General features: G+C 50.4%; 2 protein-coding genes and 2 long non-coding RNA genes across 5 annotated transcripts; 3 read left to right on the top strand and 1 right to left on the bottom strand.

Moving 5' to 3' along the window:
* Positions 1 to 505: 505 nt before the first annotated feature.
* On the bottom strand, positions 506 to 2718 carry LOC120661817. The gene is made up of 4 exons (XR_005670094.1): positions 2045 to 2718; positions 1257 to 1480; positions 1025 to 1117; positions 506 to 929 (listed from the first exon to the last, which is right to left on the bottom strand). It is a non-coding gene; the product is annotated as an uncharacterized LOC120661817 (long non-coding RNA).
* A 364-nt stretch (positions 2719 to 3082) lies between these two features.
* LOC120661815 lies at positions 3083 to 7812 on the top strand. Of its 2 annotated transcripts, none has more exons than XM_039940778.1 (2): positions 3083 to 3710; positions 7380 to 7812. In XM_039940778.1, the coding sequence occupies exons 1-2, from the start codon at positions 3278 to 3280 to the stop codon at positions 7397 to 7399; spliced, it is 453 nt and encodes a 150-aa protein (XP_039796712.1). In that variant the 5' UTR covers positions 3083 to 3277; the 3' UTR covers positions 7400 to 7812. The 2 variants fall into 2 exon arrangements, with proteins under 2 accessions (XP_039796712.1, XP_039796713.1); XM_039940779.1 differs by having other exon boundaries at positions 7359 to 7812.
* Positions 7813 to 10003: 2191 nt separating this feature from the next.
* LOC120662906 lies at positions 10004 to 23219 on the top strand (the record flags this gene model as incomplete). Its single annotated transcript, XM_039941958.1, has 7 exons — positions 10004 to 10141; positions 10301 to 10783; positions 10998 to 11591; positions 20508 to 20605; positions 20706 to 20755; positions 22066 to 22126; positions 23171 to 23219. Coding segments are annotated over exons 1-7 (1389 nt in total), but the record flags the coding sequence as incomplete, so codon positions are not given.
* On the top strand, positions 23220 to 23839 carry LOC120661816. Its single transcript, XR_005670093.1, has 2 exons — positions 23220 to 23363; positions 23465 to 23839. It is a non-coding gene; the product is annotated as an uncharacterized LOC120661816 (long non-coding RNA).
* Positions 23840 to 24259: the final 420 nt, after the last annotated feature.

Below are 24259 nucleotides of genomic sequence, written 5' to 3'. Positions count from 1 at the left end.
TGTTCTGAGCTACTCAACAATGTTTTACTATAATTTGATGGTTAATGAATTTCTTGTGACTATATGTGATTTCTTTTAAACATGTGTGTACGCACTACACTCTACTAACTTATACATACTATTTATCTATTTTTATAATTATACATTTTTTATATTTTAAATTTTTTTTGCCTATTTTCACCATAACTGAGACCTCATCGCTCGTTTCACCCTATATAGTTTTTTATGCTTGTTGCAACTAAAATTTAGTGATTATTTTTTTCGCCACATTCTTCTTTAAGCACGTGCGTGCCGCACGTGCACCCTACTAGTGTAAGTAAATTCATCTTTTTAATTTTATTGTACAAAGAATAGAAATTGAGTTAAGCCAGACATAATTTTATTTATGTACAAGAAAAAGGAACGCAATTAGCAGAATCGAACTAACCAGGGGTCAGCCATAAACACTTAAGGTTATAAACAAAACATGCATCATGTTCCTGTAAGTTGTAAAATACTCATCTCATACCTGAATTGATGATTGCGAGAAGTATCCAAGATCTGCATACAAAGCTTCAGAGCCTAAAAGTTTCAACAATAAGCCTGCTGATATTTCAATTCAAACAGGGCCACAACCAAACAGTAAGAAACGGTAGCATAGCGTATCTGTGCCTGTTACACATAGAAGGATTCCACCCACTAACCTCCAGCCACCAGTTTGAGTCTTCTTGAGGAATTGATACATGTAGCTAGTATGGCGAGAGGACTCACGAGAGCTCGCAAGAGGGGCTCGATAGACATGGTGGTCCCAATGGATGATATTGTAGAGGCCTATTGCACTTATGCATAGAAACCAAATGCATACTACTGACGCAAGAAGAAAGGATTTAACCTACATTTGTGCTGCTCCTTTTCTATCAACAACTCGAGCCTAGGTAACGCAGAATACACTGCAAATGGATCAGAAGAACACATATATGGCATAAAAAACAAATAGAACGGCATGGAGACAAATCATCCAAATCGAAGACGGAGAGGGTCCAACCTGAAGACTGCAGGGTGAGCACGGCATCGCCGATGACCGTACAAGTCTCCAGCAGTGCGAACAGCAGTTCATCCTTTTACCTGGAAGTTTAAGCTGTCAAATTTCAAGAACAAATTAAAGAGTATCGATCTGTGAACCTGGGATAATTGGTAGCAAACAATCTGTTCTTAGTTTTTCCATTAGACAGATGTAATTGCATCATACAGATTACAGAAACATATAATTTGCTCACCAGCATTTGAAGCTTCAGGTAATTCGGATGCAATTCAAACCCAACACGAACAGGACTGAACTGCCCTTAGCTTGTTGCCCTTCTCATTTTCCACAGACATTGTTAGAGTTCACTATCAGGCTTTGGAGAACCTGCATATTCTTATTGATCTTGCTCCTCATCCTCTAAGCATAGAAGCACAAATCCTATTGATAGCAAGTTGAATGGCATCACCACCACCTTATCTGTGAGTTAATTGACAGTGATTTGTTCGTTAGCATGCTCATTGTATAATGTAGTCATATGGATATCTAAGCTTCTGTTCAATAGAAACAAGAAAGGTTAGCAGACAAAGCTATGCAAGTTTTAGGTTACTTCTCTCCTTTTCACCATTGCTGGAAACCCTTCTTTTAAGAAATCACTAAGAAAGGGCACTGAATAACATGGAGAACAAGCATATCTGAAACTGAGAACAATGAGTGGAAAATTTGTTTTCTACCCCATCAGTAGCAACGACCCAAATTGCAACAGGATGTGTCACAATGTTAATTAGCCTAACCTTGGACTCACATAATGATAATAACCACATGCTTTGGATTCGGAGATGGTAATGAATTTTAATATTTGACGTATTACACTATTTCATAATTTCTCTACAACCTAATCCAACTCATGGTTTCTCAGAAGCTCTGCATGGATTTAGGGAAATTGTACCTCTAAGAGTGGTCGATCTGCCAGATGGTACCTCCTAAAATAGCATTTTTGTTTTTGGCACTACGAAATCAACATAGGAGAGAGAAAATCGTTACATTTTTATCATTTTCGCTCACGTGGCTGCCAGCGTGTGACTCCAGCTCGGCTCCAAGTCAGCAGATGTCCAAAGCTGGTCCCGGACTCGATTTGTCCGGCCCGCGTGCCCGGACCCAACCCGGTTCCACTCTTTCTTCTCCTTCCTTCCCCTCTCCTCTGCTCCTCTGCTCCGCGACGCCCCGGAGTGCGAGGTGGCGGGCCGCGGCCATGCTGACGAGGGCGATGCTGAGCTCCGCCGAGGCGCCCTCGAGCGCGCATTGCGCCTCCTCCGCGGGAGCGAGCTGTTCGGCGCGCTGGACAGGCTTGAGGCCCACCTCGCCGGCTGCCGCTACCTGTCCCTATGCAATGAAAATCTTCCTCACAAATCAATCGAACTAGCACAGAGAGATAAAATTAGCCAGCGAATCGAGCTCCTTGGCAATCGAATTGCAAGTTTCCCTGCTGGATCGATCTCCCTAGCATCTGAATTGGTGAAAGCTAGAGCAGAGGGAGATGAACGGAGGTGGGAGCAGCTTGGTCGGACGGCAACAGACAGAGTTGGACGTATGGTAGGAACACACTCTCAGTGTTGAGTTGTGTTGAGCACGGCGCCGCCGAGAAGGACGACCGGGGCGGCGAGCGACGAGCCACGCCACAGGCTGCGGACGCCCTCGTCGTGCGCCATTCCGCCGATGGCGTCCCCGACGCTGCGGTAGTTGCGGCGCTCGGCGAGGGGCAGGCGCCCGTCCGCCTGCATCCGCACCATGGCCACGTCGGCCGGGTTGTCGACGGCCGCGCCGACGCCGCCCGCGATGAGCCCCGCCGCGATCTTGCGGTGCAGGGGGAGCACGTGTCAGTACTGCTACTCCTACACCGCCTGAAGCTGAAGACGTGCCGCGCCGAGGAACGCGTACAAGGAAGCCCAATGCTCGTGTACATGGGCCGGAGTGGAAGTAGCCCAAAGTGCTAGCGTGAGAGACTTAGCTGTTTGACAGCGCGATTGCCAGCTGCGTCTGGCGGAGTTGTTAAAAAGGGTGAGAGTCTTGAGGAAGAAGAAGAGATGATGTAACAAAAACTCTGAATATATCGTTCAAGCTGTCCTCCTCAATCCCAATTGCTTCCTCTCGATCTCAATTCTCTCTATCTGATCCTCTGCTTCTGATAACATATCTAGTATCAGAGACAATCATGGAGTCCTGGATTCCTTTCCTCAACACAGCCACTTCACCCGTCTGCAGAAGAGGCAGGGCGCCATGAATCCCGACACCAAGTCGATCCTCGACGAGATCCAAAAGCAATTCGCCGAACAAACCGCTCTCCTGGACAAGCGCTTCAATGAAGCCGCCACCGGTTGGGACCAGAAGTTCGCCGAGTTCGAGACCCAGAAGGATGAGCGCATCTCCAAAATCGAGTCCATCGCCGCCTCCCTGGATGAATGGCGGCCGAGTATCGACGGCCTGGTTGACGATCTCAAGTTGGAGGTCGGCAAACTCACCAAGCACTGGGGCCGCTCCGTCCGCGAGCGCGAGGTCGGCCACACTGGCCTTCTTTCCCAGTTCGAGCTGGCGCCGGCGCGCCTTCCTGCCGGAGATCCTGCCAGCCGGCCCAATGGGCACCACGTCGCAGACATTCACCGGGCGGATGGGTACGGGGTTGTCACCACCCTCACCCCTCTCCCGGTCAAGGGTGAGTCAATTCCTCCTCCACCTCCTTTACCGTGCATAATTCATCAGCCTTCTACTTGGGGAGCTAGATCGAGTTCTCTTCATATTGGTGGTACGAGATCAAGTCGCATTCCTAAGGTTCATTTTCCTTCCTTCGATGGAGAGAACCCGAAATTGTGGGTTTCTCGATGCGAGAACTACTTTGAGATGTTTACATTCGAGTCTAGCATGCGCGTCAAGTTCGCCACTATGCATTTTCTCACTCTTTCCATCAAGCTCTGTGATGGCAAGTCTGCCAAGGAGAAATTGCGTGCTCTTCGTGCCTTCAGAAGAGCTAAAGGGCTCTGCATCAAATGTGCTGAGAAATGGAGTCGTGATCATGTGTGTTCTGCTACTATTCAGCTGCACGTTATGCAAGAGGTCCTGGATTTGTTCAATCTGGAGGAACTTGATGATACAGACTCAGTGCACTCCCAGTCTTCCTTTCAGCATCAGCTTTTTCTCACTCTTTCTGTCCATGCTGCTTCGAGATCAGAGGGCCCTCGTACCATGAGATTGGCAGGTTCTCTTCAAGGCCATGAGTTGTTGGTTCTCATTGATTCTGGCAGTTCACATTCCTTTCTGAGTCCGAAGATTGCTAACTTGTTGGCTGCAGTCAGCCCAGTGGATTCTCCTATGCTTGTCCAGGTTGCTAATGGGGAAAAATTAACTTGCTCTTCCTTTGTTAGGAGTGCTCAGTGGTCTATGGGGGGATTTCAATTTTCTGCTGATCTCAAGATCTCGCCATTGCCTCATTATGATCTGATTATAGGCATGGATTGGTTGGAAGCATTCAGTCCAACGAAGGTTCACTGGAAATTTAAATGGCTGTCTATTCCTTATAAAGGGTCTCAGGTGTTCATTCAGGGTCTATTGGATGATCTGCCTTCAGAACTGCTAGTCCACATTAGTGAGCTTTACTACACCTCCTCATCCACATCTGCCTCCCCACATCCTAGTAGTCAATTACCTGCTCCTATTGCTTCCCTGTTGCAGGAGTTTGAGAGCTTGTTTTCTCCTCCTTCTGAGCTTCCACCTCCTCGACACTGTGATCATGTTATTCCTCTCATTGCTGGTGCTAAACCTGTGTATGTACGTCCATATAGATATCCACCCTCCCTCAAGACAGAAATTGAAAATCAGGTGGCAGAAATGTTGGCTAAGGGTCTCATTCAGCCAAGTGTTAGTGCTTTCTCTTCTCCAGTGTTGCTAGTAAGGAAGAAGGATGGGTCCTGGAGGTTTTGTGTAGATTATCGGTATCTAAATGCCCTTACTCTTAAGTGCCGTTTTCCTATACCAGTGTTTGATCAATTGATGGATGAGTTGGCTCAGGCATGTTGGTTTACAACCTTGGACCTGAATGCAGGATACCATCAGATCAGATTGAAACCTGGGGAGGAGCATAAAACATCATTCCAGACTCACTTTGGCCACTATGAATTTCGAGTCATGGCCTTTGGATTGTGTGGAGCACCAGGTACATTTCAAGGAGCAATGAATGTGACATTATCACCACTGTTAAGGAAATGTGTCCTTGTCTTTTTCGATGACATACTAATCTATATTGCTACATTTGAGGATCATGTTCAGCACATCAGACAAGTGTTGACATTGTTATGGCAAGACAAGTGGTATGTGAAAATGTCTAAGTGCACTTTTGCACAACAGCAAATCTCTTATTTGGGTCATATCATTTCTGACAAGGGTGTTGCCACTGACCCCAAGAAAGTAGAAGCCATTGTGACTTGGCCCATTCCTGAAAATGTGAAACAACTCAGAAGCTTCCTTGGCCTAACTGGATATTACAGAAAGTATGTTAGGCACTTTGCAATTATTGCTAAACCTCTCACTGATCTGCTCAGGAAGAACACTTTGTTTGTCTGGACAGTGGAGCATACCACATCCTTTGAACTGCTCAACCAGGCCTTGTCCTCAGCACCAGTGTTAGCAGTTCCTGACTTCACACAACAATTTTGTCTGGAAACAAATGCTTCCAAGGATGGAGTGGGAGCAGTACTGCTTCAGAATGGAGACCCCTTGGCATTTATCAGCAAGCCTCTTGGTGTCAGAAATCAAGCTCTCTCAGCCTATGAAAAAGAGTACTTGGCCATTTTGCTTGCCATTGAGCAATGGAGAATGTATTTGCAACAATCTGAGTTTATCATTTACACTGACCAACAAGCATTAGTTCATCTGAATGAGCAAAGGCTGCACACAGTTTGGCAACAAAAGGTATTCACCAAGTTATTGGGTCTCTCTTACAGAATTGTATACAAAAAGGGAGTGGATAATAGTGTTGCTGATGCACTGTCCAGGAGACCTCACCCCACATCTGACTGCATGACAGTAACTTCTTGCACACCTCAATGGTTGGAAGAGGTGGTCCTTGGCTATCAGTCTGATCCTGTGGCCTCTGACTTGATCACCAAGCTGTCAGTCAAATCTGATGTCGTTCCCCCATTTTACATTGGTTCATGGTGTCCTACGTTACAAGAATAGAATATGGTTAGGCACTAATGTTTCACTCCAACACAAGGTCATAGTTGCCCTCCACTCTACCCCCTTAGGTGGCCACTCTGGCATTCCTGTGACCCTGAGGAAACTCAAACAATTTTTCGCTTGGCCGGGTCTTAAGAAGACGGTTCAGACATTTGTTGCTGGGGGTACTATCTGTCAGCAGGCAAAGCCGGATCGTTCTAGGTATCCTGGCCTTCTACAGCCCTTACCGGTACCATCTGGAGCATGGCAAATCATCACCATGGATTTCATTGAAGGGCTTCCGCGATCAGGAAAATGGAACTGCAAATTGGTGGTTGTCGACAAATTCAGCAAGTATAGTCATTTCTTGGGATTGAGTCACCCATTCACTGCAGTAAGTGTTGCCGAACTTTTCTTCTCTGAGATTTATCGACTTCATGGATTACCATCGACAATAGTTAGTGATCGTGACAAAGTTTTTACAAGTAATTTTTGGCGCCATCTCTTTAAGTTCGCTGGAGTCACTCTTAACATGAGCTCCGCGTACCATCCTCAGACGAATGGCCAATCTGAGAGAGTCAACCAGTGTCTTGAAACTTTTCTTCGCTGTTTCGTACACTCTTGTCCTTCTCAGTGGGGTCAATGGCTGCAATTAGCTGAATATTGGTATAACACGAGCTGCCATTCTGCCTTGAACATGACTCCGTTCGAAGCATTATACGGGTATCATCCTCGCCACTTTGGCCTTGAGTCTGCTAATGCTTCCCCTGTTACCGAGTTGTCTGACTGGATGTCCCAGCGTCAGACTATGGAACAACTGATCAAGCAGCATTTGCTCCGTGCCCAACAGCGCATGAAATCCCAAGCTGATAAGCATCATTCAGAACGGGTTTTTGCAGTTGGTGAATCTGTCTATTTGAAGCTTCAACCTTATGTCCAGGCATCTTTGGCTCCACGATCCAATCAAAAGCTGGCCTTCAAGTTTTTCGGCCCTTACACTATTCTGGAGCGCATTGGCGCTGTTGCATATCGCTTGCAGTTACTATCTTCTACCACGATCCACCCGGTGTTCCACGTGTCTCAATTGAAGAAAGTTGTACCTGCTTCTCATCCTGTGTCGGTGAGTCTTCCTGATGATACTGCTGCATTTCAGATACCTGAACGCATCTTGCAGATCAGGCTTGCTCCTGGTGATCATCCCATTCCGGAGGTCTTGGTGAAATGGTCCAGCATGCCGGTTTCCTTGGCAACATGGGAGAATCTAGATCGCTTGAAACAACAATTTCCACGAGCGCCTGCTCTGGAACAAGCAGGCCCTTTACAAGGGGGGATGTCAGTACTGCTACTCCTACACCGCCTGAAGCTGAAGACGTGCCACGCCGAGGAACGCGTACAAGGAAGCCCAATGTTCGTGTACACGGGCCGGAGTGGAAGTAGCCCAAAGTGCTAGCGTGAGAGACTTGCTGTCTGACAGCGCGATTGCCAGCTGCGTCTGGCAGAGTTGTTAAAAAGGGAGAGAGTCGTGAGGAAGAAGAGATGATGTAACAGAAACTCTGAACATATCGTTCAAGCTGTCCTCAATCCCAAATGTTTCCTCCCGATCTCAATTCTCTCTATCCGATCCTCTGCTTCTGCTAACAGCACGCCGCCGTTGTCCTGGGTCCACTTGGTCTTGAGGATGTCGGGCCATGTCTGCTAGAGGAGATAAGAGGGAGGGAGCGAGAAGCGATTGGTGTGGCAGCGAGCGTCGTCGCCGGTCTTGGCCGACACGTTGGGCAGCAGCGCGGACACCTACAAAGATCGAATCCAATCGCCAGATCAGTGATTTGCCTTACCAAATCAAGGCTCCGGCTCCCACGCCACGCGCAGTGCGGCTTACGACGTCGCCGCGGGAGATGCCGAGGGAGGCGAGCGCGGAGGCGAGGCGGTGCGTCTGGGAGCAGGTGAAGACGACATCGTGGACCGGCTGCTGGAGCAGGGCACGCGCGCGAAGTCTGCGGCGTCGGCGAGTCAGAGGTCGTGGGTGGCGTCCGCGCAGAGCCAGGCCATGGTGCTCTGCTCTGCTCCAAGTTCACCGTGGAGCGCGAGAAGGTGAACATCGAGATGCAGCCATTCGCCCCCGTCCTGCAGTTCGAGCAGGACCCCGTGCGATCCTCGACGCGCTGCTCCTGCTCTACCTCAACACCCAGATCCTCCGCGCCCTGCATGAGTCGCTCGCCGGTGAGCTCGACGCCCGGATGAGCGCCACGAGCAGCGCCACTGGAGTGGGCTGGATTTGGGCGAGCTGGGGCGCTGGGCATTTAGACTGCGGGTTCCCCTCGGCCTGCATGCCAGTGCTTCGGGCTGCAAGGGGACCGGGTCAAACCTTTTCCAACGTCGCCCCGCTCCTCAAATCAGCGGATGGATGAAAGCGGACTGACCCTAAGAAAAAGAGGAGCGGCAGGGTCATTATCCTATTGATCCCCGGAGACCCTAGGGTCGAACCTCCACTCTTAAATGCTTCTTGCCGCAGCCTGGTTCTGTGAGCGATTCCTACTCCTTGCAATTTCTCTGTTGTTTAATCATTGAGCAAGTATATGCATGCATCAAAGAGGTCGCTAGTGCTGAGAGTTAATCAGCCATTAGCCCTCCCGCTCTGTTAAGTTTTGTTTTTGCATGTGCACTATGACTTGCTAGACTAGCCAGCTAGCTAGGGAGGTTCAATCCGTGGTGCTCCACGGATCATCTCTGGCCAAATGGAAGGAGGGGCGGGTTGACACTTGACCCTGTCTTTGATGAAATGGGGCAGCGGATCAGCATCAGGAGCACCCCGCTCCGCCCCCTTTGCAGGCCGACCAGTGCTGACGATCCTTGCTGGACCGATGTGGTGGCATCCACACAATCAAAAGTGTTAAAATTATATCGATTTTATCTCTCCTATGCCAATTCTAGTGGCAAAACTAATAATGCTATTTGGAGAGGTACCATCCGGTATAATGGTAAAAAGTTAAATACCCCCGTACAGGGTGGTGGCGAGAATTGCGGGTGGGCGCCAGGGAGCGGTGGATCGCACAAGGAATTCAAATGAGTGAATCACGACTGCTGGAGAGGCTTAACCAAAAGAAGAGGGGGATGATGTAGAACAAAGGAACGTCACCCTTAGCTTCTTTTTAGTAGTAGAAATAGATTTCGTAGCAACGCACATGCACCCAACTAGTTAGACTAAACATTTGCTAACATTTACGGTCCATTTAAAGTTACTGCTGAAAGGACGGTTTTTGAGTTTAAGGGGCAAACATGAACTCCTGTGCTAGTTGAGGAGCTACCAACGGACTGATACGTGGGTCCCACTGCCATGTGGATCTACTGCACTGTCAAAATTATCTGAGGACCAAATGTGAACAGTTTCAATAGTTGGAGGACCGTGTCTGATTTTAAAATTAGGGATCAAATTATACACTCAATAATAGTTAAGGGACTACAGACAGACTTTTTTCTTTTATTTACCAGCATGGGCCTGTCACAACGCCAGGAGGGAAAGCCAATTTCGGAGGGCCGTGATCCACCCCACCCGATCCGACGGACTCAAGAAACAGATGGGATGTCGCGAAAAATATAAATCAAGGTCATTAGGAGCAAGAGGAAAGGGGATCGACCGATCTAGGTTTTGAGCGCGGCGGCCATGATCATGGAAGTGGAGGGGTTGTTCGGCTGGTTTGAAAGCCGGCTGATTTCGGCTGATTTAATAGTACCATGTGAGAAGAAATAAGCCAAAACAAATCGAAATAAACCGGAAAAAGACAAGCGAACAGGGCCGAGGAACTCGTCCTCCCCCTTTTCCTCCTCCCCCGTCCCACCCTCAGGAAGAGAGAGGACAGATCATGGAAGGAGTTTGTGGACCTCATGCGCGGCAATCCGAGCCCTGAGGTTGCGGCCTATCATGAGGAACAGCAGCAGGTACGTGCAGATCCATTGATTTCCGCTCTCATCTCTCCCCAGTTTCTTTCATTCGTGACCGATACGATCAATAGATAGACTTGCTTTTTCTTCTTCGTCCGCTTAATTCCTCTTGATGATCCTCTCCTCTCCTGCTGATTTTGTATTATTGCTGCGCAGTATATGTTCCAGAGATACTTATCTCTCGTGGCCCCTTTGCTACGCGCCATCGTGGCCGAGGACAACGCCGACAAGTTCTTGGATCTCCACGCCGGCCGGTCGCAATTCATGGGCCCCGGCCGCTTGCTTTACCCGGAGATCCTCTGCACCATGGTCTCCTCCAACGCCCTGCGCTGCGCCAAGGTGGCGCTCGAGGGCGGTGTTCCGCTGGCCTACTGCCGCGCCGACCCCAACGCCCGCCACAGCTACGGCTTCACGCCTCTCCACATGGCCGCCGAGACCTTCAGCGTCCCAATGCTCAACCTCCTCTTCCGCTACGGCGCGTCTGCCAATATCCCCACCAAGGGCGACCTCGTCATCGAGAACCTCCTCCCCCTCAACGTCGCCGTCGAGAATGCCAGCATGCATAAGTACCTTGAAGACCATTGGGACCACGGACACCCTGTCCAAAACCTCATCTTTCTCCTCGCTCTGCCTGAGATGGTTCGTTCCCTGTTCCTTCCTGCCATCTACTTCTTCCAGCCCACTTACTTCCACTTCATATGCCATTGCCCTCACTGTTTCATACTTTCATTTGTTCTTTTCATTCATCTTGTCTTATTAAAGAGTTTTTCTAGCAGTATGTATTATACATACTTACTTTGGGGAGTGAAGGAAGCCTGCTAGCTAACTTACCGCTTTCTTTGTTTGCAAGCAGAAGATGTTTTTGGACACGGTTAGATTAATTGCCAAACACACAGATAACATCATTGATGTGGTGTCAAAATACATTGACGACCAGAAGCTTGTTGAGGCGGCAATTTTGCTCCTGGCCTCTCAGAAGCAGCTCCGTGACAGCCCTAATAAGAGCACTGCCGAGGTTTCTCAGCAGAACGGGCTTGACGTTGCTAAAATCCACGTTGGTGAACGTCTTGACACCGTACATTGTGAGGTGTTAGCTATGGTTAAAGAGGGCAAAAATGGCAAGGCGCTTAAGATGCTGAAAGACGAGAGGGAAAAATTGCTTGATGCACATGCATTATGTACTAGTGTGAAAAAGGCTGCAGGTGAAGCCCTTCTTACAGCACATGAGGTTTCTCTTAATGGATTCGATATTGTTAAAGGCCGCATCGATGTGGCTCTTGATGCCCTACATCATGAGGAGTTAGCTATGGTTAAAGAGGGGAAAAATGGCAAGGTGCTTAAGACGCTGAAAGCCAGAAAGGAAGTCCTACTTACAGCACATGCGCTAGTTGGTACTGTTCGCAAAGCTGGTGAAGCTCTTGAGAGATACATTCAGACTCGTCCTCGGGTACTTTCTAAATGATTTCCCCCTCTTTTGATACTCGTGGTCGTGGGTTTTGTTTGCCAAATTCCATATTCTTCACATGTTTTGTATGATGTTCACTTGGTTTATCTAGTACAGTACTTTAGAAAGCTGTGTTCTATGTCGATCATGTTTTTTCCCCTTTCTTTTTGGTGATATGGAAACAGTAGGAGAGATTCCTGCATTATGTTGACCAGTCTTTAGCCCCCTGGAAGAACTAGTCATCCACCCATGCAGCTAGCAACTGTTTTTCTCCATTTTCATGTGAATCCATGTTGGCTATTGGTACTTTTTGATTTTTTTCATTATATATATATTTCTTCTATTTGATAGTAGAATAGTTTATAAAAAATGTAATTGTCTTAATCAATATAAGAGTATCCTTTTCGATTATATATGTACACTTTTCTGCCAGCCATGAAAAAATGAACCAAAATAGTTTAAGATCATATTCATAATTTGAGGTTGCAACTATGACTTTATGAAATATGGAAAACGTAGAATTGAAAGTGCACAGAAACAATTCTAAAAGTTACAGATCAATTTTGAATACATGTGATAAATTTAGCAGATAATCCCTGGGGTTTGATTATAGTATACAGTAGTTCGAAATGTATGGGAATATTCCTTACAAAATGGAAAACTTGATGATCCATTTGGACCAATAGATTATATTATTTGGTACCTAGGAATCTTAGAATATATGTATAGAGAAGAACATAGGCACCCATTTGGAATGCAGGTTGTTCTTTTTGTGCAAGTGAAATGTTTTGTAGAACCATCCTTAAATGTGATCTGAGGATGAAGATATAATAGTATTCTTCTAAGATTGGGCTAATTTCAAGGCAGGAGTGCATACAAGTTACCCTAGCAAGTAGCAATTTTAATTTACACATATGCTGCTACTATATTCTTAAGGCGGGAGCTAACATGAATGCAATACGAGCAAAAAGTTGAATAGTTGGTCATGTAGCAGATCATTAAATTGTTTGGAGGGAATAGTATCTAGCTGATGTAGCAAAAATGATGGTGTTAGGGATGACACAATTTGTTCGACTTGGCTCTTTTTTAAGGCCCTCTCATGTCACTACATCCATATATGTCATACTGTCAATGGATATCTCAATAAAAATTGGATAGAAAGAAGCTCTAACCTGAAAAGTCATGGTGTATGACAACTGTTCAGCTACAAATGGATTCTTATGTCACCCAGCAAGCTTGACTGAAACAACATGTATGTAAGAGATGTTGGAGAATTTCTTTAGTTCCATTTTGACCTATACTGTAGTGCTTTATTCGGCACATGTTCCTGCCTTCCTGGTATTGAATCTGGCACTCAATGCCCTGGTGCTGGATCACATGAGATCTATTTTGAAAAAAAAAGAATCTTAGAGCTCAGTTATGTTTTTTCCCGGTTCTCTTCTTTTCATCACCTCTGCTCGATGTGACACACATCTTCTCTACACCTCTCTACTACTATCGTCATTAATCTGTTGTACTACTGTCAAGTGGCTATGGAAAAATACGATTTTGCCCTTCTCAGATGGGAGGAAAGTGTAGTTAGTCCTTACTTGCCACTCTGCATTATTTGTATGTGTGATACACAGAACAAATTTTTAGATGACACACACGCTTAAAAATGAGTAGGTCTCTGCAGCATATATTTGAGGGGGATAAAACAGCCACAATTCATGTCTAAGATCTGATTTGTCGATCCTGTTCTAACTTGGTTCTAGAGACCAGGCAACATATCTGTGCCGAGAACCTTGTCACTTCTTGCCAGCACTGGTCGCTGCCTAGGTCCGAACGCCGACTTCTGCCCAGCTGGCTGTCGTCCATGAGCACGCAGCCTGAGGCTAGTGAGAACTTTTTGTACCTTTTTATTCATGTTAAACTTGACATTATTGGCCAGGGTTTGGTAAGCCACTTCCATGGAAGTTTTAGTTAACTTGTTTGGTGGCTTAGCAACCTTAGGATCTCTTTTTAAGTTAGGAAGTCCTAAAACCAATCTGTTGGAGTATATTGAGCCCATGTGTATAGAGGCCCATCTAGAGGCCCATGTATAAGATCTATATATACCCACCCATCTAGGGTTGGAGGAATACACTAATTATTTCCGTCATTATGGTATCAGAGCTTAGGTTTTCCACCTTCCTCTGTTTTCCAGCCGCCAGGGCGCCGCTCCCCTGTTGCGCCGCCGCCGCCGGCCAGCATGGCCGGCCGCCGGCCTCTGGCTCCTCCTCCTCCTCTCCTCTCCGACTTCCCCTCCCTCTCTTCCCTTCCTTCCCCCCTCTCTGCGCCGGCACCATGGCCAGCCCGGCCCGCCGCCTCCCTGGCCCTGCTCGATCCCGAGCAGGGCAGGGCCGCCGCCGCCGGCAGGGGCCTGGGGGCAGCCGGATCCGCCGCCCCCGAGGCCGCCACCGCCGGATCCGCCGCCCTAGCCCCGGCCGCCGCCCTCCCCTCCGCCGGATCCGCCGCCCCAGCCCCAGCCGCCGCCTGGAGCCGCGCCATAGCTGCCTGGGGCCGCCCTGCCGCCGCGCTGGCCGCCCAGGCTGGCCCTGGCACGGGCGCAGGCGCGGGAGGGGCCCAGGCCGGGGCTGCAGCTGCTGCCCAGGTCGGGCCCGGCCCTGGTGCAGGCGCGGGTCGACCTGCAGCCGCTGCCGCCGCCCAGATCGGTGATGCCGCTACCGCAGCCGCCGCCCAGGCCGTCCCTGATGCAGGCGCAGGCGCGGGTGGGCCCGCCGACGTCGCCGCCGCAGCTCACGACGTCTCGGGTGCGGGCGCGGGTGATGCCGCCGCCCACCGCGCCGCGATCACTGCTGGCAAGCAGCCCGCAGCAGCCGCGGCCGCCGCCGGTCCCTCGTGGCCCGAGCTCGGGATGCCTCCCATGGATGCGCCGCTCTCCGCCGCCGCCTTCCGTGGTCAGCAGGCCGACGCCGCTCTCGCTGCGGCACTCCTCGCCGCCAAGTCGGAAGCTTCAGCGGCCCAAGAGCGGGTCCGCGTGGCTGCCCTCGCCTGGGAGCGCGAGCGCGCCACGGCTGACGCCCTCGCCCTCCGGGTCGCCGAGGCGGAGCGCTTCCTCCGCGTCTCCTCCGGCCAGCCCGTCGACCCCGAGCACGGCACCTCCTCCTCCCACCAGGCCACGCACGCTGGATCTGGAGCTCGGTACGACCCGACTGACCCCATGGTCGCCCAGCTCCACCTCCAGGCGGCCGGCGTCCAGAACATCAGGGCTCTGGTCTCTGTACTCCTCGACCCCGTGTCCTCCTCCTACGGCCGCTGGCGGGACCAGATCCTCCTCACCCTCCGCCGCTACGCCCTCGATGACCACGTCCTCGTCGACTTGCCGATCGAGGCGCGTGACGTGACGTGGCTGCGCCTCGACAGCGTCGCCCTGTCCTGGATCTTCGGGACCATCTCCCTGGATCTTCAGGACCTCGTCAGGACACACGGCGGCACCGCGCGGCAGGCCTGGGTGGCGCTCGAGGGGCAGTTCCTCGGCAACGCCGAATACCGCGCTCTCCAGCTCGACGCCACCTTCCGCACCTTCGTGCAGGGGGACCTCTCCGTCGGTGAGTACTGCCGGCGGATGAAGAGCATGGCCGATGCTCTTCACGACCTCGGGGATCCAGTGTCCGATCGGGTCTTGGTGCTCAATGTCCTACGGGGACTGAGCAGCACCTACGACCACCTGAAGGGCTGGATCGCCCGCCAGAGGCCCTTCCCCACCTTCCTGCAGGTTCGGGATGACCTCGCCCTCGAGGAGATCACCAGGGGTCTCGCGCCCGGATCGTCCTCGCCCACCCCCGCCGCGCTCGTTGCTACTCCACCGGCCTCCTCCGCTGCTCCTGCTACCTCCCTCCTTGGTGCTGCTCCCGCCGGGCAGACCAGAGGAGGGGGGGCCGTGGACGTCGCCGGCGACGGGGTGGTGGTGGTGGTGGCACTGGTGGCCCTACTTCTGGGGGCACCGGTACCGGTGGGGGCCGTCGGGGCGCGCCACCACCGGCTCCGGCTCCCGCTCCTGCCACTGCCGCTGGAGGTACGCCCTGGCCATCCTTCAGCAACCCATGGTCAGGGCGCATCTCGATGTGGCCGTTCCAGGGGCCGGGAGGGGGGCACCGTCCTCAGCTCCAGCCGGCGGCCATGTTCACTGGCGCTGCTCCACTCTTCGCGCCGTCCTGGACCCCGCCCGCTCAGCCCAGCCAGCAGCCGACCTGGCCTGGGGGGTGGGACCAGGCCGCTCTGGCACAGTCCTTCAGCACCATGGGACTGACGCCGCCGACCAGCACCGAGTGGATCGCCGACTCGGGCGCCTCGTTCCACACCACCCCCGATGCTGGTATCCTCTCTTCTGTCCGACCCCCACACCCCTCTTGTCCTTCTTCTATCATGGTTGGTGATGGGTCTTGCCTTCCTGTCACCGCCGTGGGTTCTGCTCCTCGTCTTCCCACTGTTCTTGTTGCTCCTCAAATGGTTCACAACCTTCTTTCTATTCGCCAGTTTACTGCTGACAACTCCTGTTCTATCGAATTTGACTCTTCTGGTCTTACTATGAAGGATTCGGCTTCCCGGCGTCCGCTCCTCCGATGTGACAGCCCGGGGCCCCTTTACACTCTTCGGCTTCCTGCTTCCGCTGCCTCGCCTTCGGCTTTTTCGTCTTCTGCTTTTGTCGTGACGCCTTCTTCCACCACCTGGCACCGCCGGCTTGGTCACCCCGGCCGCGACGTTTTGGCTCAGCTCCGCCGTAGTACCGATGTTCCATGTACTAGGGCTCCTGAGCACCTCTGTCATGCGTGCCAGTTAGGTCGTCATGTTAGACTTCCGTTTTCTTTTTCTTCTTCGCATGCTGCGCATGCCTTTGATCTCATTCACTGTGACCTGCGGACATCTCCTGTACTCAGCATGTCTGGCTATAGATATTATCTAGTCATTGTTGATGATTTTTCTCATTACTCTTGGACTTTCCCTTTGCGCGCCAAGTCTGAGACCTTCCCCACCCTCCTCCACTTCTTTGCCTGGGTGTCCACTCAGTTCGGCCTCACCGTTAAGGCCGTCCAGTGTGACAACGGGCGGGAGTTCGATAACTCCACCTCCCGGTCTTTCTTCCTGTCTCGGGGTGTTCAACTGCGTATGTCTTGTCCGTACACCTCTCCTCAGAACGGCAAGGCTGAGCGGATGATTCGCACGACGAACGACATCGTGCGCACCCTTCTGATCCAGGCTTCTCTCCCCCCACGCTTCTGGGCTGAGAGCCTCCACACCGCCACCTACCTGCTCAACCGCCTTCCGTCCACTGCTTCTTCTGCTCCCACTCCACACCACGCTCTTTTCGGTACCCCTCCTCGCTACGACCACCTTCGGGTCTTCGGGTGTGCGTGTTACCCTAACACCTCCGCCACCGCTTCTCACAAGCTGGCACCCCGCTCGACTCGTTGTGTGTTCCTCGGGTACTCCCCTGACCACAAGGGGTACCGATGCTTTGACCTCACCTCTCGCCGCGTTCTGATCTCCCGACACGTCGTCTTCGACGAGTCGGATTTCCCCTACTCCACCTCCTCCACACCTTCTTCTGATCCCGAGCTGGCGTCTCTGTTTCCGACTGACCCGGTGGTTCAGCCACCGTTACCTGTCTGTCCTTTTCCTGCATGTTTTCCCGGCGCACCGGCACCACTTCCGGTGATCCCTGCTGCGCCGAGCGCGGCCCCGGTGCCCGCGGTCAAGCCACGCGCGGCCCCCGGACCTCCGGTCGTGCCGCGCACGGACCCGGTGCCTTCTGCTGCGCCACGCGCGGCCCCGGTGCCTTCCCATGCACCTGAGCGGTACGCTCAGCCGGTGCAGGTGTACCGGCGTCGTCCGGCGCCGAACCCGGCGCCGCAGCGGTACGCTGAGCCGGTGCAGGTGTACCGGCGTCGTTCCGCGTCGACACCTGCGCCGCCTCCTGCTCCGGAGGCTCCTGCGACGCCGACACCGGAGCCGTCGCCGCCGCCGCCTCCTCCGGCTCCCTCTCGAGCAGAGCCGGAGGTGTACCACCCGCCGGTCATCCATCGGGATCCTCGACATATCCATCCCATGGTGACTCGGCGGATGGCGTCCCAGGCCGCGACTCTCTCCGCCACCGAGGGAGAGCCGCGGGTCTCTTCGGTACCCTCCTCTGTCCGCGACGCCTTGGCGGATCCTCACTGGCGTCGCGCGATGGAAGAGGAGTACGCGGCTCTTCTTGCCAACCAGACGTGGGACCTCGTGCCGCGTCCGTCTGGTTGCAATGTGGTGACTGGCAAGTGGATCTGGACGCATAAGCGTCGGGCTGACGGCACACTGGAGCGCTACAAGGCTCGCTGGGTTCTCCGGGGGTTCACTCAGCGGCCTGGTGTGGACTATGATAAGACTTTCAGCCCGGTCGTGAAGCCCGCTACGGTGCGCACGGTCCCCTCACTTGCGCTCTCGCGCACTTGGCCTGTGCACCAGCTGGACGTGAAGAATGCATTTCTTCACGGCACCTTGTCAGAGACCGTTTACTGCTCTCAGCCTGCGGGATTTGTGGACTCGAGTCGTCCGGATATGGTCTGCCGGCTCAACAAGTCTCTCTATGGACTGAAGCAGGCTCCACGGGCTTGGTACTCTCGGTTCGCCACGTTCTTGCTGACACTGGGGTTCACCGAGGCCAAGTCTGACACGTCTCTCTTCATCTACCGCCGTGGGGATGAGACGGCATATCTGCTGCTATATGTCGATGACATTGTGCTCACAGCTTCCAGTCAGCAGTTGCTTCAGAGTGTCATCTCCTCTTTGCAGCAGGAGTTCTCTATGAAGGATCTTGGTCAGCTCCACCACTTCTTGGGCGTCACTGTTGAGCCTCGCCCATCTGGTCTCCTTCTGCACCAACGGCAGTACGCCCTCGATATTCTGGAGCGGTCTGGGATGACTGATTGCAAGCCCTGCTCCACTCCAGTCGACACTCAGGCGAAGCTGTCTGCTGATCTGGGTGATCCGGTGACTGACCCTACAGCCTACCGGAGTCTGGCTGGCGCTTTGCAGTACCTCACCTTCACCAGGCCGGACCTCACCTACGCTGTTCAGCAGGTCTGTCTCCACATGCATGATCCCCGGGAGTCACACCTTGCTGCGCTGAAGCGTCTCCTCCGGTACGTCCGTGGCACTGTGGACCTCGGCCTGGTACTTCATCGCTCGTCCTCTGCTGAGCTGGTAGTCTACACCGACGCTGACTGGGCTGGCTGCCCGGACACTCGTCGCTCCACCTCCGGCTACGCCGTCTTCCTAGGCGGCAACCTGGTCTCCTGGTCGTCCAAGCGGCAGCCGGTTGTCTCCCGCTCCAGTGCCGAGGCGGAGTACTGGGCTGTCGCTAACGGCGTGGCGGAGGCGTCCTGGCTGCGACAGCTCTTAGCGGAGCTCCACAGCCCGCTCGCCAAGAGCACGCTCGTCTACTGCGACAACGTCAGCGCCGTGTATCTCTCCACCAACCCCGTCCAGCATCAGCGGACGAAGCACGTGGAGATCGACCTACACTTCGTGCGCGACAGAGTTGCCATCGGCGATGTTCGGGTACTCCATGTCCCGACTACCTCCCAGTTTGCTGATATCTTCACGAAGGGGCTGCCCTCGTCGACCTTCTCGGAGTTTCGATCCAGCCTCAACGTAGCCGGTGGCTAGTTGTGGCTGCGGGGGGTTTTAGCCCTTTTGTGCTCTACTTGTACTCTCATCTTGTCCAGTCTTGAACACCGCTGCGTCGGTTGTTCAGACTGCGGGGGGTGTTAGCTTTCTTGTTGTCCAGTCTTGAACACCGCTGCGCCGGTAGTTCAGACTGCGGGGGGGTGTTGGAGTATATTGAGCCCATGTGTATAGAGGCCCATCTAGAGGCCCATGTATAGGATCTATATATACCCACCCATCTAGGGTTGGAGGAATACACTAATTATTCCCGTCATTACAATCCATTAGGAGCTAGCCTAGAAAGGCTCATATATATTTTTGTACATTCTCCCTGCACATGTGCTGGCCTCCTACTGCCCTACAGCCCTTTATATTGTTTTGAATCTGTTCTAGTTTTCTTGTATTGTTTAGTAAGACAAATAATACTGTTGATTTTCATAATTCCCCATTGGAAATGTACATAAATAATGTCGACAACCTTTTGTGTGCTGTCAAGAACTTACATCAGCAATTCAGGAGGAGTCAGTTAGGAGACTTGGTTGTTTGGTCATCTGACAAATATACTATATATCGAGAAAACCAGAAAGGTACGACAAGTTTTGGCCCTGTTTGTGGTGGGAGACAATGAATAAAACCTACATGATTCTGGACTTCCAGCTCCGTTAGGATCACTACTGCCTACCAGAGCATGGTGTTGCTGTCAGCCTATCACCACTAAATTATGACATGCTGTGGTGGTTGGCACTTGGCACTGTACTGTTGTTCACATGATGGTTTAGTGTACCAAGTTTCATACTACTCTTTTTGAAGAAAAAAATATTTTCTTATTTCTTTTGTGTCACTTGCGTTGTACAATGTACAATGTGAGCTTTCTTACAGATAACAAGATAAATAGTGATTTTTTGGCCTTTTGCCCTTTTCCGTGTAGGCTAGCAGGAACCACTGTTTTCGCCATATTATCTTATACTGGGTCCATTGACTAGCTAGCAAATCAGTAGCATGAAATCAATTTGACTTCCTGACTTCACAACCTTTTTTTTGTAGATTTATTTCTTTAAGCGGCATCTTGAGTTCAGCTGCGTCATACTATTTGTCATAAAAGTTGTTCTTTTTTAAGTTTGTTATGTGGCTTGCAACCACCTCCACGCTGCAAGTGAACATATCTCATTTCACAACGGAATAACGTGAACATTGGTTCAATTATTATTTTTCTAACAGATATGTTATTGATAGGTGCCCCATGCGGAGATCGTTGAACATGTTTCGTCAATTCTGAACAGCAATGGCGTTGTTCATTTTGGGAAAGGCATTGACACTGGAAACCTCGAATGGTTTGACATCTATTGGCTTCACTTATATTCACTTCAGTTTTTATGTACATCCGATGTATATATTGAAATTTCTTTTTCTGAAACTCTTCTTGTTTTGAAGCTATCAGCATTATGGGCAAATGTTGAATACTAAGCCAGGTTCACAAAGAGGTATGCTATTTTTTTGCTTCATATTTTATTTGTTAATATTAGAAAATATTTTTTTTGTAGTTTATGATTCCACCAGTTTGGGAAGTTGTTTGCTGGTTTGGATGTACCACTTTCCTACGCTGTGGTATTAAAAAAAAAGAGTTAAATTAACAAAACTACAGCTATTTGTGTCAAACTATGGAGAAACTACAATTTTTAGGATGAGTTTGACAATACAAATGCGTGTCGTTTGCTTCCACGCGAAATTTGTGTTGGCTGGTATGTGAGCCCATTCAAAAATTGTGGATTTGTGAAACCAACGTTGCAAATAGTTGTAGTTTTGTGAAATTGGTTCCAGATGATGTTCCCTGATAGTTAAGGGTAATAGTTATAGTTTTGTGAAATTAACTAAAAAAATTATGACTTGTGCCGGCAAGGTGGTCCCCCCTAAGACGCTGCCTGCTGATCAGATGGTTGTGATTTACTTTCCACTCATTGGCACCCCATATCTCCTTTGCACTGGATGCCAACCTAGGAACCATGATTCCCATGTCATAAGTTGACTGCTAACCAATATGAATCTCATTTCATAAGTTGACTCTGACCACCTTTATTATTGCCAATGTTCAAAAAGGCGCTAGGCGCTATCTAGGCGGTGACCAACCGCCTAGAGCCTAAGCGGGATTAGGCGGGACTAGGCGTTTCAAGGGTTTTTTCTAGGCAGTGTCATATACATACATATATCTTGCAATAGACATCTTGTATCTCTTAAAGAAAAGAAAAAGAGAGAACCAGTAAATCTTGAGTCGAAAAGAAAGCCCAAAAAACCCATCAAACCAGCCCAAAACCAGCCCAATGGCCCACCTCCCACCTTTATCTCCTCACTCCTCCCGTTCCCGACGCCTCACACCTCTCTCGACCGAAGCCGCCGCCCCTGCCTCCTCCGCCAGACCGCCACCGCACACCCGCCCCTGCCTCCTCCCCGCCGCGCTCCCGCCCCTGCCTCCTCCGCCGGTCCCCTGCCTCCTCCTCCTCCGCCAGCACCCGTCCCCTGCCTCCTCCTCCTCCGCCGCCGCCTGTCCCCTGCTTCCTCCTCCTACACCGGCGCCCATCCCCTGCTTCCTCTGCCGCCGCCGCCCACCCCTGCCTCCGCCGCGCCCATCCCTGCCTCCGCCTGCCGCCTCCTGGCCGTGCCGGCGGCCCACCTTCTCCCGGCGGCGCCTATCCTCCGCCTACCCCCCTAGGCGAGGCGGCACCCCTCCGCCTAGCGCATAAGCGCGCCTGGGCGAGCGCCTAGTAGCGCCTTTTTGAACACTGATTATTGCATATAGTGGATGGGAGAACTAATGAAGCTGACAAGTCATCTCCTCTGAAAAATGAAGGTGTGAAAGGGTAAGAAGATCTTGACTTCTATATGTGGATGATATTGTCTTCTCATGTCAACTTACTGTTATAATAGACTGTTGCTACACCTTTTTGCAAATACTTGTATATATTAGTTGCTTCAGGACAACAGCCTTACAGTTTCCTTAGAAAAATAGTTTTAGTCTGACCACTGGAAATCGTTCGTACCCTCTGAAAACACTTGATTATGTCTATTGGACTAATGTTTTTCAAGTGTTTCAGAGGGTTTTTCAGATGTAGTCTTATGTAATTTAAGTTTTTGCTATAGTGGCACACACACTAAGCTCATTGGCGCTCAGCTTAGTGGCTCCTTCCGGAGGCCCTCTACATCTTCCAGCTGTTTTTTGTCCTCTCTAGTTGTTTGCCGTTGCCTTTTCTTGGATGGAAGTCGGAGCTCCTTGGCTGTGGCAGACGGCGAGCTCGGCAATGATGACCATGCTTTGGGTAGCGCTTCAGCTAGCAACTTTGTTGTGATCTTTTTAGTTGTGCTCAGCGACGTCCAGGTCCTAGGCAGTTTGTGGTTTGGGTTGAGTGGAGTGATTGCGTGTGTTCTGTGTCGATGTCCTGAACGGTCGGTTTCGAGTTGTGCAGTCTATTTGTTAGTTGGGTCGTGCTTTAGACCGAGTTGGCTCTAATTTAGAGCAAGTTGTGAAGTGGAGTTCTTAGTTGGCCAGTTGGTGGCGGGGTTTGTGCGACATGCCCCCTTGCTTGTGTGGTTTTTGGATCCGGTTTCCACTAGAAAAACTGGGCCTGCTCTTGTTTTATTTTTATTCTTCTGATAGAACTTGCGGCAAAGCTTTTGCCATCCTTTCGAAAAAGAAAATCAATATGAATGATAAGGTTGTGTGTACCCTAAGTTCCTTGAGGCAATTGGTTATGCTGAAGTCTAATTTGAGATCATGAGATTAATTTCAAAACAAACAGATCTTACAGCGGAAGTATACTTTTGAAGTAAACACCCTAGTAACTGAGTTGATTAACAAAGGATACTTTTGTTTCTGGGTTCTAATGCCAATTGCCTCTTGTAAACAGATCCTGGCAAAGCAACCACTTAGATTGGCGACAAAAACATGCGAGAAATACAAGCAATTCAGTTGAGCCTGCTGCTAGTTGGATGCAAAAGCACCTATTAGGGAGAAACAATGGTTCCACAAGGCAGTTCTGTGCTCTTGCTTCCATGTCTCTGAAGGCGTTTAAGTGCATTTGAGTAGATAAACACATGGCGGTATGCCTGTAGATGTTTTTTTTTTCTTCTTTCAAATACTGGTTGGTTTATGCTGTCATAGCACTTAACTACATGCTCAATAATGCTACATCTTTGTGCAGGTCTAATAAAGATGGAACTGTCGGCGACAAGAGAATGGTTATATCCTGCTTTTCTACAAGCTGTGTTGTGGTTTATCCTTTGTTTAAAACCCTTTTAGCAGTGTATTTATTATGAAAGTGGAAGTACTTGCCAGTATGAACATGCAAGTAATCTAGAGCTAAACAGTAGCATAGTGTAATGTTTCGCCAGGCTAGCTGCGACGTGTTATGTTAAGCAATGTATGTACCCCAATGTGACGCTATTAAATATTCTGCCACATTTAACACCAAATACTGCTAGTGGTACTGTCTAGAGTACAATACCCTTATGGAATTTACTTGTCGAGGTGTATTGCAATCCGAAAATCAGTTCAAAATAAATTTATTTTGGGACCAGAGATTCCTTTTTTAATTCATGAGTGATATGGCACAATGATGAAGGTGCTAGATGTGCAAAAAGATTAGAAGGATCCTTCAAAATAATGCTGTAAGAGCATGCAAAAACTTTTGTTTAAAAAAAAAGAGCATACAAAAACAAACAATTTATTGGCTGAATTCGATGGGCTTCCTTCATTGAACGAAAAACGAGCATACAAAAACAAACAATTTTATTGGTTAAATTTGATGGGGGCTCCCACGTTCTTCAACTGGAAGGTCATTTTAGTATAGCAGTAAGCTCCATAAGGTGCGGAGAAAGATATCTTTATCTTCTTTGATTTGAGGTCTTCTTTGATTTGATGATAGCCGGAGTAGCAATCCATGAATCAAAAGAGTTGGCACCTGATAGTCTTGTCGATGACTTGGTCGATGTGAGGC

Source organism: Panicum virgatum, chromosome 2N (assembly GCF_016808335.1).
Source record: "Panicum virgatum strain AP13 chromosome 2N, P.virgatum_v5, whole genome shotgun sequence".
Lineage (NCBI taxonomy): Eukaryota > Viridiplantae > Streptophyta > Magnoliopsida > Poales > Poaceae > Panicum > Panicum virgatum.
Note: the sequence above shows the minus strand (reverse complement) of the source record. Positions and strands in the feature narration are given on the sequence as shown.

What these genes read in the sequence shown, in the direction of transcription:
- LOC120661815 (XM_039940778.1), top strand. Translation starts at nt 3,278, where the DNA reads ATGAATCCCGACACCAAGTCGATCCTCGACGAGATCCAAAAGCAATTC. An exon ending in CACCCCTCTCCCGGTCAAGG is followed by an intron (nt 3,711 to 7,379) that starts GTGAGTCAATTC and finishes CGCATCTTGCAG; the next exon opens with ATCAGGCTTGCTCCTGGTGA.